The sequence below is a fragment of the Lissotriton helveticus genome, chromosome 6 (assembly GCF_964261635.1).
Source record: "Lissotriton helveticus chromosome 6, aLisHel1.1, whole genome shotgun sequence".
NCBI classification, from domain to species: Eukaryota; Metazoa; Chordata; class Amphibia; order Caudata; family Salamandridae; genus Lissotriton; species Lissotriton helveticus.
Window position 1 is genome coordinate 1,875,994,907 of NC_136067.1, and position 16,649 is coordinate 1,876,011,555.

General features: G+C 42.6%; 2 protein-coding genes across 2 annotated transcripts in view; one reads left to right on the forward strand and one right to left on the reverse strand.

Moving 5' to 3' along the window:
* EPRS1 (glutamyl-prolyl-tRNA synthetase 1) overlaps positions 1 to 16,649 on the reverse strand; it is a 961,840-nt gene that overhangs the window by 938,904 nt on the left and 6,287 nt on the right. The gene's annotated exons all lie outside the window — the stretch shown is intronic.
* The window catches only part of IARS2 (isoleucyl-tRNA synthetase 2, mitochondrial), a 532,602-nt gene that overhangs the window by 225,307 nt on the left and 290,646 nt on the right, over positions 1 to 16,649 (forward strand). Inside the window, exon 13 of the mRNA XM_078649801.1 lies at positions 8,305 to 8,407. Coding sequence (XP_078505927.1) covers positions 8,305 to 8,407 — 103 coding nt within the window. The remainder of the gene's footprint in view (positions 1 to 8,304; positions 8,408 to 16,649) is intronic.

The following is a 16,649-nucleotide window of genomic DNA, read 5'->3' on the forward strand; positions in this document are numbered from 1 at the left end:
ACAAAACAAGAATCGATAAATAAGTATCTAGGAAAAGTAAAATGTCGTATGTCCCGCCTCTGATTACTTATTTCAAATTCGAATAGTATCGGGTTATGGTCAGATGTTATCTTCGGACATAATTCAATATTGCAGTTACCAGCTATTTGATCAGATGCCCAGACCATGTCGATTCTAGAACAGGATCTATGTGGCGCCGAATAGTATGTATGTCCTGCTATATTAGGGTATTTAAAGCGCCATACATCTTTCAGATTAAGCAGTCTGCCAAGTTCTAAAATTGCAAATCTAACCTTTCGCATTCTAGTATGAGTGCCATGTCCCGTAGAATCTATTTTATAATCAATAACACAATTAAAGTCTCCCATAACCAACACCTCCCCCTCCCACTCTAATAACTCAATGCTTAGCTGCTCATACACCTTAGGGTCATCTATATTAGGCCCATATACTACACACATAACAATTTTCTTTAAATCTGTTTGAATCTGAGCAATTGCCCACCTCCCCCGTGAATCCGAAGCAGTTTTAAGAATATCAATCCCCAATCGTTTCTGTTTTAAAATGGCCACCCCCCTGATTGAGGCGCCCAAAGTTGTACATTCCACCAGCTCGTATCCCATTTGAGAAAGTAGTTTTCTGTCTTGATAGCTAATGTGTGTTTCTGTCATAAGAGCGAAGTGTGGTTTATACAGGTCTACTTCCTCTTGTACTAATTTCCTTTTCTGCTTGCTATTGAGACCAGCAACGTTCCAAACTAATAATCTAATTTTAGACATTTCTGATTTTTATGTGTTTAATTTTCCTCTGAATAACAATTTTAATAGTATAGCGTGTCTTATTTTTGTCTGTCTCAAAAGTCTTTCTTGCAATATATTTTTTTCCCCCATTATTTACCCCACCCTTGCCAACAGACCCACCCACCCATCCTACCCTCAATTCTTCTCCTGAGCCTCCCTTGAGGCCCCATGAATCCCTCCCCCCTGTACCTACCCGGAAGCCTCCCACTATCTTTTGCTGCCGTTTGAGGGGCAGCCAATCAGAGAGGATTCTCCTAGAACCCCATCCCTCTGTATTATTCTCATACAAAAGGAAAAAATAAAGCGCCGATAGCCCATTTAAGAGTGTAGACCTACCCAAAAGCTACAAAAAAAACATTTTTGTCAATAACATCCGTGATAACTTGACCTGTGAGTCGTGTTTTCTTTTCCCCACTCTCTCTTTTTCCCCAATGTTTCCCCCCTTAATTACGTTTAAGAATCCATTTTAGAAAGATATTGTTCCGCCTCTTTAATATCATGAAAAAAATGAGTGTGTCCGGACTTTATAACTTTGAGGCGGGCAGGTTCTTGAAGATAAACCGTTGCTCCACAAGACTTGAGGGGATCAATCATTTTACGTAGCCCCCACCTTTTATCCATAGTAAACTTGCTGAGGTCTGATTTTACAAAGAAAGTTAAATTGTCGATTGTCACTGGGGTGTTTGGTCTAGCTTTAATAGAGATAGCTTGTCGCAGCAAAAAATTACCAAAGTAAATTAAAAAAGGCCGTGGATATTTGCTTCCATGAGATCTAGGAATAATAGGGAGTCTATGTGCCCGTTGAATTTGAGAGTCCCAGTCCCAGTCAGACAGATCCGAGAATGCCCTCTGTAGCATTTTTACAATGTATGCCCTTGCGTCTGCTCCCTCCGATCCTTCGGGTATTCCAAAAAGTCTCAGATTTTGGCGTCTTTGCCTGTTTTCCAAATCTTCCACTTTGTTCTGCAGACTCTCTATTTCATCACTGTGTCGATCTGAAGTGACCGTAGTAGTGGTTAAGGTTTCCTCCACATCTACTACTCTTTGCTGTAGTTCTTCTATTTCTTTTGTTACTCCACTCAATTTACTAGTGACTTCTTGTAGACAACTATGTATTTTACTATTGTCTTCCCTTAATTTTAAAAACTGTTCTTGTACCTCTTGGCGATGGTCCATTAATGTTTTCAAAATTAAATCCAGAGATGAGGCGTTAGCAGAAGTCAATATATTAGTAGAGATCGGTGGAGGTGAAATAGAGATATTAGATGGTACCATTTCCATTACCTCACTATGGGGAGATGTAAAGACGAGAGATTTATCGTTTTGACTCAATGTAATGGATCCAGTAATGTCATCCCTTAGGTTCACAATCGGTAGTGTGTTCCCAGGAGCAGCTGAAGCCGGAGACGCAGGAGGAGTCGCTGTGGTAGGCAAATTATCCACATCTAGTCCTATTAGATCAGAACTCTCGGGTAGATCAACTTGTGAGTTTTTTAAATTATTTTCGGGCACATCTAATGGTAGATTCTTCAGCTCTCTTTTTTTTATTTGAACCCCCTTACTCAGCGGGCTCTGCTCAGCAATCAATTTCCCTCCACTAATAGTAGGTATTAAGGAAGTTAATATTGCAGCAGGGTTCATATTCTTCCCTCCCTTTTTTGCTCTGTTTTTTGCTTTCCCTCTTTTTTAAAGACAGAGGATCTGCCTGACTTTAGTTGCGCTGAGTTGTATTCAGGATCTTTGTATGCATCATCAGTGTCCTCTCCTTCCACCAATTCCTCATATTCCTCGTCATCAATATTAGCCTCTGGAAGTATCTCAGTCTCAGTGTCCTCCTTTCTATCCTTATCATCACAATGTTTATCAACCTGGCTATCGGTTCTCTCCTCAGGTCTTTCCTCGGCTAGGGTCGGTACTGTGATTTGTGGAGCTGGTGTAGAGGTTTCAGTTAAGTTGTCTTGAGTAATCTGATCAATTAGAACCACGCAATCTTTCTAATGCTTTTCCTTAATGCCCTTGCCCACCTTATTTCACCAGCCATAATCCCCTTTACACAGTAACTTGCCACTTTTAAAATTGGGGGATCTAACTGTTTGTACCAAAAGTGAATACTAAGGAATTTAGTAATATAATTCTGTGATTTTAAGTTGGCTTCCTTCCTAATAACTTGAATCATTGCACTTTTTGGTTTCCCTTAGTATTTTCTTTTTAAGACCACATCCTTCTGTCTTCTCCCAATCAATTTTTGACCATAGGCACAAGACTTTGACACACTACAGCATTTGGAGAGGACATCAACACAGGTTTTAAAGATGGACCACCAAAGTCTCTTTTGAATTTCAGTAAACCTCCCAAAGTGGTCAAAGCACAAGTTTTTAAAGTGTGTAAGTGGTGTTTCCAGATTATTTTACTATCAAAGGTCGTACCCAGGTATGTATAAGATGAAACTTTCTCTACCACTTATGACACAAAGTCAGCGATTTACAAGGTCAAACGCTGATCACAAAAAATGTATAAAGCAGCAGTAAACATTGGCCCTGGTTTCGATTGCTTTCTGGGCCATTGACCAGAGCCTAAAACAATGGTCAATTGTTGGGTCACCTTCTTTAAATCCTCCCTGCTCAACTGGGTTAAGATTCTTAGAGTCAATCCAATCTTTCATGTATTGGAGTAATTCTTTGGCTTAGATTTTGACCCCTACATCTATCAGCTCCTGTTTGTAAATAGCTATTTTAACAAGTTTTCACCCATTTCTAATTTTAGTGCAATATTTATACAAAATAGGATTCTATCCTATGTTTCTTTGCTATGAATTGTGCCCACTACTTTGTGGTATAGTAGTATAGTATAGTGGTTAACTGCATTGTCTTGCAGGCAGCCTGAAGATGCACTACACTTTAACACTGCAGGCAGAGGCTAAAGAGAGGCAGGGCTGGGGAGGGGCCTCAGGACTTGCGTGACTCCCATAACTATTGACGGCTCACGTGCAGATAACTTGAGTCATGATTGGCCAAATAACAAAGGCCTTAAGAATAATGAGGCTGGTGGCTGTAAATGCAACACACCCTGTACTCCTTCCTTCTTCTGACATGCTGTGTATAAAAAGTGAGGAAAGCTAGGCCTACAAGTAGAAAGGAGAGGCCAGCTTCGCAAGTCCATTCCCTGTTTGAGGATGGGCTCAGTTTGAGTGACTGCTCCTATCTTTGTCTCCCCAAACAAGCACATATAGTCAGGATCAGAAAAGGGGAAAAAAGCATACACAAAGGCCAAATAAAGCCCAACTATTACTCAGTTGCTGAATTGTATTTTTTTCACTCATAAATAGGAACAGGTTTCATACGGACAATACTGCAGATACATTGAAGCAACTTCAATACATAAATCCAGTATTGGCACCAGATATGCAGGTTGTATTGCTGGCCTCCATTAGTTTCAAGGTAATGCCTGACAAAGTGGCACAATACGTATTTCTTGGAGTCCATGTTAGACTGGTTGCATAGCTCTGTGGGACTGTGTGCAAAATGAAAGGAGAGCATCTCTAATGCTCTAGCTCTCAGAGGCACTGAAACCTGACGTTACCCAGGAGCTAGCGCATCTTCTCAGACTCATTCCTACCTAAAACAGAAGGGTTTTTAATGTCTTTTCTGAAATTCTATAAAATTGAATGCTTCCGGAGCTCCAACATGCGGTCGTTCTACCATTCCACTCCATCGATGTATTTCTACCTACTGCTCAGCATTATCTTCTTAAACTTTAGAATTGATCAGTATAGCCTCAGTCATCTAGTTGGAACATAACATTTCAATCCTAAAGACAGGTTACCTAGCCCAAATGTATTGATAGCTTTGTGTATCATAATCAAAAGCCAGCATAATTTTCAAAGGGTTGAGCCATATGCTGAAACAGCCACTGCAGCAACATTTTGAATTTTTCTGAAGTCTGTTCATTCTACTGGGACCTTCTAGAGGCACACCAATTAAGAGGGAGCAATAACAATCTAATCTGGCCACAGTAATACCATGGGCCGATATGAGTAGTTTATTTGCAGAGAGAAATGCCTGCAGTATAGCAAGTATGTTTATATGATAGGGATATACTCTGACAAGGGTGTTTACCTGTCCTTCCATAGTCAGTTGGTTGTCTAGTACCACTCCTATAAAGTTTACCTTTTTTTGCAAGGTTGGTATTGGAGGCCCCTACTGTCATATATTTGTGAGTGACAAAGTATTTGTTCACTCCAGCCCTAAATCCCACAGGTAGCATCTCGTTTTTGCTACAATTGATAGCTAGGCAAACACGAGATGGTGGATGGAGCGCTGAAACTTTTCAGACACTCACCCCCAGTCACAGATCTGGGTTGAATCCATCATCATTCTTTAGCTCACTTCCACACCTCAGTTCAGACCATATGCAAATTAGTCTTGACCCTGTGCCTCATGGGAATAGTCCAGCCCGAACTGCCAAGCCAGGTCTTCCCTGAACCGGAAACAAGCATCCTGGGACCGGTTTCTGGGTAACACCCTTCATCAGCATCATCGGAATTGAAAGCTAACCAACTCTGCTTCATCAATTTTTCTGTGATCAAACTAGTCCGGTAGGTAAAAACACTCGCCACTGAGGAAAGGGGCTCATTGGATGTTGTTAGTTTAAATATGGAATCCACCACCACAAGAAGCTAATACATTGTGTAAAACCTTTATATACACCTTAAAGAGTACTGGATACAGGGGAAATCCTGCAGATTCCCACAGTCGCCCTTGCTACAAAAGCAAGCTCCCTGTTTCTGATAAACTGACTTGAGTGATTTGGGAGCAACACCTAAAGCTACTTTTATAAATTGATGTAACCCCCACTTCCGGCTGGCGGTGATGAATAATGGTTGAGTGATCAATGGTATCAAAAGTGGCTGAGATGTCCAGGATAACCAACAGTGCCATAGGTCCCTCATCCACCACAGTAAGTAACCTTTTTGTCGTATCCAGCAGAGACGTCTGTTCTTTTGGCAGGTCTAAAGCTAGACTGTAGCTCACCCAACAGATTATACTGCTCAAGGTGTGGGGAGAATTACAAGTCACCAGTTTAGCTAGAATTTTAGCCGATGATTTGTCCCAACCTTTACTTACCTGTAACACCCCTAAATCTAGTATTATGGGGCAACCCTGAACCTTGCCTTTCTCAGACAAGAGTCAACAAGAAGGAGGACCGGAGAAACCGTGCTGAAACTAAGAAGAGTGGGACGCCCACTGACTTGGCCCCAGCCCTACCAGCCTGTCCCCACCTCGAACCTGCTCCAGCGAAATCCTGGTGTGTCCTGCAGCCAGCAGCCTCAAGAACCCGAAGGACCTGCCCTGCCTTCCAAGTCAAAGACTTTCTCTCCCATGAGCACCGGATTTGCTCAGCCACAGACTCAGGCCCCTGCCAAAACCACAAGTATGCACCACTCTGCACCTGATGCCCACGGCCCGCGTTCGAGTGGCCCAACAGCACAAATAGGGCTCCCTGGCGATCCTGACCTGAGATCAGGTGATCTCTGACCTGCCTCGAATCTCCAAGCGAAACCTGCAGCCCCTTTCTGGAGGTTCCCCCCGACCGCAACCGGAGCTGGTAAGAAAAACCAGACGCCTAAAGACACCCCTGCACCGACATCCTACAGCCTTGGATGGCCCAATCTACAGTGTCTCAGCATCCCCAGGCATCCCAACTTACCTCTCCACATGGTGGTCACCTCCAAAAGATCTTCTTCCCCGAGCCTGCAGTCTTTGTTGAAACCGGAGACTCTCCATTGAAAACAACAGGGCACCCAACGCCAAAACAGCACCCTGCACCCAGCCGCCCCTGCACCGCTGGGTGTACTTTGGGGGCTAACCCCCATTGCCCTTAGTCTAACCTCCCACAACCTTATGGGCTGCTCGTGAGCAGCCACCAACTGAAGGCCCTCTAGCCCCCCATTGGATAACATTGGGCCTCAGCACTTTGCACCCTTCCGCCCTAGTGCTGCGGAGTGTGTCCCAAGAGTGCATCCGTGACCCTGCTAGAACCCTGGTTCCAACCCCAGAATACCAACTCCCTCAAACGAGTACTTACCTGCAACACCGTTAACTTTATTTTTCTCCATAGGAATACATTGACTAAGTTTCCTTGAAAAATGTTCTCAAGTGTGGAGTTGGTTTTGTATGAGAACTTGAAAAAGTGCAAATAACTGAAAACCTCTTTACTTACCTTTTCTCTAGGAAATGTCCCAGTGTGATAGCTAGGCATATCACACCGAGTAGAAAAGTAATCCATAAAGTAATCTGAAAAGTAATCAAACGTAATCTTAAAAGAACTTTCCACTGTATTGAAAAGATGACAAACCTGTAACAAAGACATTTTCATTCCGCTTGCTTGTACTATTCAACCTGTCTTGAAAAGTACTATTTACACTTACCTGTACCAGGCTTGCTTGGTTCTAGAAAATAAATATAACTACATTTTTTTATACAAACAAATCGGTCTGAGTTCAGTCTTCTAATGTGTCACATCATTTGCTGCCTGAGTGTGTACAACAAATTCCTAACACGGCCCTCTGATAAAGCCTTACTGCTTGCCCACACTACCACAAATGGAGAGTAAGGTGCTATCTACTTTTACCTTTGCTTACCTTTGGGGTTTCACTGGACTCCTTTCACACTATACCTCATTTTGGTATAGTATATACCGAGCCAGTTTCCTACATCAGCCAAGGGGACTGTCGCCCCATCCCTGTTCCAGTCACACCCAACAGTGCATTTGGTCTCTGCTCATTGGCTGCATCCTTGCATGACACTTTGGAAAATACAGCATCCCCCTACGTAACCTGGGCTAATTGTACTATGGTAAAATCCAACAGTGAATTTCAGTAAAGGGAATATCTGCTGTTTGCATGATAAGATCAGGCAAGGCAACCAAGAAAGCCGAATTAGAGATCTGAAAGTGATCTAAAATATATTGAAGGGCACGTAGAACACATAGTACCCTTCCTTTGCATTGTCCCTGTAGTATTCAAGGTGGTCCTCCTTGCCTCTCTGCATGGGTTAAGGCCTATCTGTACACAGAAACGCTTAACTTTGTAGATGCATTAATTTATACTATCTATTTCTAGGAGATGTGATACTTGTTAGGACTTGCCTTTCATTCCACTTTCTAGGAAGCCTTTCCTTTTTGACTGTAGAACTCATAAGCTGTACTCCTAAAGATCTGCATTACCCTCGGCCTCTTAGGATTGTACTGCCTGTTGATAGTTTCTTGGAATTGTGTTAAAGATTTAATAATACTGATGGTTTCTTCAGTGCTACTGTTAGTAATCGTATAATTAATTGTTTTGATTATTTGTTAATATGTTTGGTGATCTGTACATTTCTTGTGATTATATGAACTGTGAAATGTAATGATGGGACATCATGCCTTTGACTGGAATCCCTCATATTTTCACCCACTTTGTAAATACACCACAATTAATGAATCCTTGTTCTGGCCTACTCCACAGGCACAGCATAGAACATGTCATCAAAATGGTGGATGAGCATGGGAGTGATGTCTGGTGGACATATCCCGTAGAACAACTGCTGCCAAAAGATGTACTGAAACAGGTAAGGACCAGCCCTAGAAATATGGTAAAATATATTTTTTAGTGTAGTAAGTACATTCTTTAGGTTGTGAATATGGTGTGTCAGTCTAAAAACCAAAGGCATGGAGGGGGTTTATGTGTGCACAATAGGTAAACTTCATGGTTCAGCCGAGGACTGCTGAGAGTTGTGTAGATAACAACCCTACAAAGAGCTGCTTCAAGGTTACATACAGCGATTCAGTTACAAAAGAACATCTTTATAACTTCAGCTAACTGCATTCTGGGAAATCAACATAACTGGGACATAGGTGCAAGGGAAAAGAATAATCTAATAGAAAGAGAAGGAGGTTTAGTGGTGTTTTTATGGATTGTGGGATCTTGATTCATGGGTGTGTGGGGAGGCTAGGCAGGAAAAAGCCTGTTTCACAGTCTGGATTTTCTTTATTTTTTTCGTCCAGTAATAACTTTGAGTTCCCTCTTGTTTATTCTTCTCCTTGTGGTATGAAGTTTTTCTTGCAGTTAGCATGAGAGCCATTAGTGTAAGTCTCATATGTTATACAGGTGATCTTTAAATTGATGCGTGCTTCTAGCAGCAATAAGTGGAGTTGAATTAGGATTGAGGTTTTGTGATCTGATTATGTTGTATTTGCTATCAACTGTGCTGCACCATGTGGCGTGACTTTAAGAGGCATGACTGAGGTAGTGGATAACTGTGCTACAATGGAGTTGCTGCTGTCTAGATGGGAGGATACCAGAGTTTGAGACATGATCTGAAGTCTTCTGAACAGATGTCATTCTTGTTGTCCTTTAAGAGGTGCAAGTAGTATGTAGCTGTTCTTGTCAGCTTATTGACATGCTCTTTGACATGTAGGTTCTTATTTATCATGAATCTCAAGGAGTTTGGTACCATGGCAATTGTTGGTGAAATCTTTTAGTGGCCTGCCCTTCAAGATATTTTTACATTGATGGGTAAATGTCTTTGGAATAGAGAAGGACACATTCAGTCTTGCCTTGCTGGAGTTCAGTGTCAATTAAAAGTTTAACATCCAGTCAATTAATTTGTGTAAGTAGTGTTTGAGATTGATTATTGTTGAACCTGGCCCTCTCTGCAGGTAAACCCCCATTTTGTCTTTACTCTCCATTTTATTAGTAGTCAGTCCACCTTACCATTGCTACCCCCTGGCTTAAGTACTTGTGCTCTCTCCTTTAAATATGGTGAAATTGATCTACAATCAGTTGACACATTTAATTTACTTGTAAGACACTAGTAAAGTGATACTTCATGTACCCAGGGCCTGTAATTAAATGCTACTAGTGGGCCTGCAGCACTGATTGTGCATCCCACTTAACAAGCCCTTAAAACATGCCTCAGGCCTGCCCGTGTGTGCAGTTTTAAACTGCCATTTCGACTTGGCAAAATAAACCTTTTGCCAGACCCTAACACCTTTTTAATACACATACGTAACCCCTAGGGTAGTCTCCGAGCAGCCCAGAGAGCCGGGTGCAGTGTATTTGAAACGTTGAAAATATACTTTTAAGGTATACATGGCCTAGTAGTGAAAAAGTCTTAAATTCGTTTTTCATTACTCCAAGGCCTGTCTCTCACATAGGATAACATTGGGTTACCTTATTTTACATTTAATAAGTGCTAATTTTTAATTGGAAGCAGGTAGACATGGCGAGTTTGGGGTCTAACGAATTGTAATTAAAAGCCCTCTTTCATAGTAAAATCAGAATTTTATTCATAGGTCTAAAAAATTCCACTTCAATAAAGTTGGCTTTTTCTTGTCCCGACAACTTGGTGCCTGCAGCTTGGTCCTGGGTCACATGACTAGGTGTAGCTGGCAGTTGGTCTTTGCGCATTGCTCTTAGTGAGACAAAGGGAAGCTTGGTGTTGACAGAATGGGCCACTTTGACTTAACGAAGGGAAGGAGCTATCACCTACCACACTTGCACAAAGGCTGTTAGAGCACTCTCACAGAGGGTTTGTCACTAGTCTTTTGTTTCCCCAGACAAGCTAGTGCCAGGGCAGGGCGGAGGGATATAAGTAATGCTTCTCAGACCCCAACTCTTCTGTACACTCCTGGACATGTGGATGCTACAGAAGAAGGAATGCTGTGCTCCTTTGCTGCCTGATGGTGTGCCTCTCTGCTGCCCTGCTTGCTTAGAAGGGAGACTGAACCTGAACCCTTCATCCCAGGCTGCAGTGACTCCAAGGGTTAGTCAGGTTACTACCCATTCTGAGCTAGAGAGACAAAACAAGCTCCAGAGCTTCCCTGCAATTGCCCAGCTGACCTGCAACTGGACCTGCCTGAGCCCTGCTGGTCCCTACTTGAGTGAGTTATTGATCCCCAAGTGGTGCCCCCAGGTCCTGGGCCCTTGGTGTGGCCTCAGTTGAGCCCCTCTGAAGTTTTTGGTCTCCTCTCAAAAGAGCCTGTTCGTACCAAGATCGCGCCGAATGCGCTGCCCACCAATACCAAGTTCTGCCGAACCAGACTCTTCATGCAACAGCAACCGCTAATGACAACAGGCAGCACTAGCGCGGCACTTTACTCATCAGCATCAACAGCTCGCCGGGACTGCCAATGCGAAGCTAACGCCTTACCGTAAACGACACAGAACATGATCTTGCCCTACTTTGACAGCCATCCATGACAATCTCTCTGCTCCTTGCAGCCCCTTCCACTGCAAACGGTACTATTTGCACTGGAGTGTGAAGGCAATTCTTTCAGCAGAACTAACCTAATCCCTTAATGCAACTCGCATTCCATTATCGTCGGCTTGAACTTGTGTCTTTCCCCCCATCTTGCATGACCAGATAACTGCGAGTGGCGACTTGTGCGTTTTGACACTATTTTCATGTAAATCTTTAAAATTCCATATCTCGAGTTCTACTGATTGGATTTTTGTTGGTTTTGTGTCAAATTATTAATAAAATTTTGCTCTGTTCTAAACTGGTGTGAGATAATTCTAGTGTGGTGTTTTCATTTTATTACTGTTTGAATTGTTGCACAAATGCATTACATATTGCCTCTAAGTTAAGCATCACTGCTTTTGTGCCAAGCTATAGAGAAGTAATCACACGTTAATTTGAGTTTGCTTGTGACTTCATCCTAACAGAGAATTGTGGTTGATGATTGAGAAGGTTTTCACCCCCCTCAACTGGTAACCCCATTTCTTGCAATTATAGTCAAATAAGGAAATATCGTCCTTGTAATCATCATCAGCATGTTTCAGAATATGACATGCTTTTTGCTAGGAAATAAGTTATGGCTACATCTGTGATTGCTAGCGTCTGCAGTGTGGAAATCTGCATTATGAATGACAAAAGCAAGTTGGTAGCATTGAGATCTCACAGTTTAAATAAAAACTTGGGGTTATCAGTGTAAGCGCAGAGCTGGGGCCCACAAGAGTAACTTAGGACTGCAGTTAGTTTCACATAGAAATTATAAAGGGGAAATTGCAGACCCTCAAATGAACATCACACATGATGTTGAAGGTTTGGAAGTGAATGAACTTGAGGTGACCTTTTGTGAGCGATGAGATGAAGAAGAGTATCAGTTCAATATTGCTTGCCCTATGCAATTTTTTAATTTGTTTGATGCAGGAGACTGTTGGGAGGTGAATCAATATCGTAGAGTTGACACTGTCCTTATCAGTTGCCACCCTAGGATTATTAACTTGGAGACTACAGCAGCCTTTATGCTAGGACTAGGCGGAAGCCCATCTGGATTTTATCCAGGATATTGGCAGATAGAAAAAATTGTTTTAGCTTATAACGTCAATGCATTGATGAAAGACATTGGTCAACAATTTGAAGGACAATTGGGAGAAGGCCTTCTTTTATGAGAAGGGAGTAACCCAGCCTTCTTTCAAAGAAACACCGATGATGAAACCAATTGCGGGCCAATGATAGGACCATTTTGGAAGATCCAGACATAATTTTTGAAGAGATTGCTGTTAAATAATCAGACTATTTGAGGGGCAAAAATGGTAGATTGGTACAGAGATAGTGGTTGAAAAGAGATTAGACAGGCAGGTTACCTATACTTGAATTTTGTTTTAATTAAATTACTAACTCTTCACACAATGTGTCAGCAGTTTTGACTTAACTGATAGAATTTTTGATGCATTCTTAATTGTACAAATTCCATTTTAGCATTTCATTGCGGCAGAAATTCCAGATGAATAACAGGAACAGTAACCCATTCATCTTTCATATTTATAGCATTACAAGGTACCTTTGTACGTGCTTGTAACTGTAACATTGCGGTCAAAGTGCCATTCCCTGTTTTTTTTTTAACTTTATTTTGCATTTTTATCAATATACATACAGCAGTCGAGATTCCCTGTTTGTCTAACTTCTGTTTTAAAAGGGGCCTGATCTTCAGTAGGCTGAAGGGTCATAGGGGGAATAAAGGTCGTAGCTCTAGACAAGCACTCGCATTGAACCAACCTCACCCATCATTTTAGGTTTAAATCTATTTTTGTTGTCACAGGTTTAGCTCATTACATTGGAAACATGGCCATATTGGCCGGCTTATCCCTCCATTAACAACATTATAGAGCATGACTTTCCAACGGGAAGTACCCACCCTCCCCTAACTACCCTCTCTTCCCGGGTTCCAGTAACTGCGAGGATCTACAAAACCGAGAGTTTCACTACCACATAGTTTAGTGAGTGCTCTCCGGTTCCTCTGGGGGCACTGGGTCTACGAGGTGTAGTAATCGTAAATAGCAGGGCAAGTCAACTCCCTGAACTCTTGGGATAGCAGAGCAATAAAGGGTTGCCAGATCATTCTGTATGAATCGACCTGAGCTGTGAGTGTGAGCCTCTCCATTCCCAATACAAACCAAAGACGCCCAAAGCCATCCTAGGTGTGTTGGGATGGTGGTGGTTCCCCAAAGTGATAGAATAGTCTGATGCGTCGGCCCTAGAGCTATACTGATCTGTTGCCCCCTACGTGATGTGAGGGGGTAAGTAGGGTGTTGGGAAGACCTAGCAGGGTGTAGGACAGGAACCTGGGAAGCTGAGTGGCAAGATGGGTATCAATATTGTCAAGGACAGATTCCCAGAACAAGGTGATCTTTGCACAGTCCCATGGGATGTAGTTGAGGGTGCAACTCACTCCAGATTGCCACCAACAGTCCTCACTGCGTATCGGATTTCCCCTATGTAGCCTGACAGGTGTCGGGTACCAGTAGGTTGTGATTTTTACTGCCCGTTTCACTGCTAGCTGTATTGTATGCAGAGTGTCTTCTTCTGTTGACGACGTTGTGCCACTCCTCATGAGTGAGCTGGTGTCCCAGTTCCATATCCCAGCACAGCTGGGCAGGGAAATTGTCTTCATACTGGGGAGGCTGAAGCAGACCCACAGTTCAGTGAAAAGGCATCTGTCTGATGTTTTTGTTTTTCCTCAGGAGCCATTTCTAGTACGGCGTTAGTGGACATTTAGCACCCGCTCTCATAGATGGATTGGGCAGCCATTGTCTAATCTGTAGATAGGGTAATCATTCCATCTCAGGGATAGAGTAATCCTTTTTGAGAATTCCGAAGGGGATGGGGCCATCCTGATCATAAAAGTGTCCTGCCGCTTTGCAGGCCGATCCTCGCCATACCTGAAAGGCCAACCCAGCCGCAAAGACAGGATTGTCGATCACCGGGGTCCAAGGAGAAGGGAAGGCGGTTAACTTCCCCTTCCATGTACATGCGTTCCACACCTTCAGCAAAGAGCTTGTGACTGGGCAAATATAAAGGCTAGGTGCCCGATGGAAGGAACAGGGCTTTCTCTAGCGAGATCCCTGCTCAGGCCCTATCCATGAACAGCCATGGCTTTTCAGACTCTGCTCAGGTCCACTCTACTAGATAGCGAATCTGGGCTGTCACGAAGTATTGGAGCTGGCATGGGACCCCAACTCCTCCCTAAGCCGGTGGGAGCCAACTTCGCTCTCTACTCGTCCAGGGACGTTTGCTTGCCCCGTTAAAATAATCTAGCCTACCCTGCAATGATGAGAGTGTGCCTGCCGGGGAGGTCAGGGGCAAGATCTGAAACAAGAATAGTATTTTGAGAAGGGTGGTCATCTTCAGAGGCTCGATGCAGCCCAGCATGGAGAGTGGGTAGTGCTGCTACTGCTTCAGCTCTGCTCGTATTTGCTGCGTCAGATCCCAGTAGTTGAGGGTATTCGTCTTTTCTGGGGTCGAGGCAAGTTGCACTCCTAAATTCACACATCATTTCATAAGGCTCTTCTTGAGAAGGAAGGGCCAGTCCAACTGAATGGCAAATGCATTGAGAAAAAGAATCCCAGAGCATGGATAATGCTTTGTTGATGATAACTAGAATGTTTGCAGACATAGATGGCATCAGTTGAATGGCCAACCTTAAAAATAGAAACACTAACCAATTGGGATTGAAGTAACACAAGGGCAGTGATCTGACGATGTAGCGCATGTTGCCCATTCAGGCCCAAAGGACTTCCCTTGGGTACACCCGCAGTATGCTGGTGTTGGGCCTCATGCTGTAAAGAAGCCAGGTGGCTTCTTAAATCAACTTGAGAGGAGGCGCAAGACTGAGATGGTATTGGGCACAGTCATCCACCCAGTCAATTCAGAGCTGCCCCTCTAACGTAAAGAGAATTGAGAGGGGAAGAAAGGGAAAAACTTCCAAAGAAAATAAACAACTAAAACAATGTGGTATGTATTCCTTTGTGAATTCTTGGCATGGTTTCTTATCATTATTTAAATCAATATTGATAGACAATTTTTTCTCAAATCTGGAATGTGTTTCCCAAATCAGGACTTAGCCTGTCTAAAATATTTTGCGCCTACGTTATCCCTCAGTCAGGAAAAAATCCATTACAAGTATTGAAATTGATGTGTAGCCATGAACTTTATAGTTCAATTCATATGCAGAATTTTTTGTAGACTAAAACTAGCGCAGATATGTGAAGTTGAGAAAGTGGATAACAACGATTTCCACCTTCCAGTTATTGAATTTATGGCCTCAGAAGGTCTGAGACTATGAATCCAGAGTTATGACTCATCGAGACAATGAAAAAACAATAGTAATTAGAAAGTAGTCCTTCAGACTCTCCTCTGTACTTTCTGTATTGTAGATTTAGTAGAGTCCCTTCCTAGGATAGAGGTTTTGTGAAGTCAGTATATCTATATTATAATAAAATTCTAATGTCACTATTTAAATAAGCATTTCATTTTAAGCTGACATCTTTCTGGCCGATGTTGATTGCAGGTTCCACATATTATGAAACTTGCAACACTAAAAACATATGCCCAATTAGGCCACTTTCATATTTTGTTTATGTGTTGTGTATATTGGGTTGCCAGATTGAGGCCGTGGCTGATATGATGCTGGACAGTTTAAATGTTGCAAGGGGTAGAAGAAGGCCGCATTCTTAAGTTGCATGGCGGAAAAAGGCACGGACTCCTCAAAGTGTGATCAGCTGACCCCAAGAGGGACCAGTAGTCTCCTTTCATAAAAGGAGTTACACTTTGATGTTTACTTCCATCTCCAGCACAGTTGAGTCAGTGGCTCCTGAAAAGAAACTTGTTTTTTAAACCACTGTTTCTTGTTAACCTTCTGGCTTCTCTCCAGAACATTCACTAGCTGAGTGAGCTAGCGCATTCACTGGAAACAAAATGTTAACTATGTATTTATTTTTGACTGGAAGAGTGTTTATCACCCAGTCTACCATCGCCCAATCTGTGTCACTGGCACCCAATAAGGGTGCATGACATGCAATTTCCAGCAGTGTGCTGAATTGACACTATCACTGCTGGTGTCTTCTATTTGCCTATATTTCTGCTACTGTTACAAGTTAGTTATACTCTGTAAAATGTTTGTTATGTTTGTGGGAGTTGGATAGGGAGTTGTGCAGAACTCTGTTGATTGTTATTTGTCAATATTTTACCGACAATAGTCAGACTGATAAAAATTAACCACACAATAAAATCTCTGGCCTGAATCTTGCTAACCCAGCAGGAAATATCGGCATTCTACTCATCACCTTAAAACTCTCAACAGTAATGGAAATTGAAAAGTAGATGGACCGGAACCTACACCCTCCCCCAGCGACTTGAGTAGTTGCGCTTTAACAAACACCTGGTGAGTGATTGATAAGAGAACATCTTTAAAAAAGCACTTGCCACACTTCTCTCCATTTGCTACTGGAAGACCTCCAAAATCCTAAGTCTCAGTGATATTTTCCAGTTTTGAATTTGCATTCAGTGTGCACTAGATCATGCATAC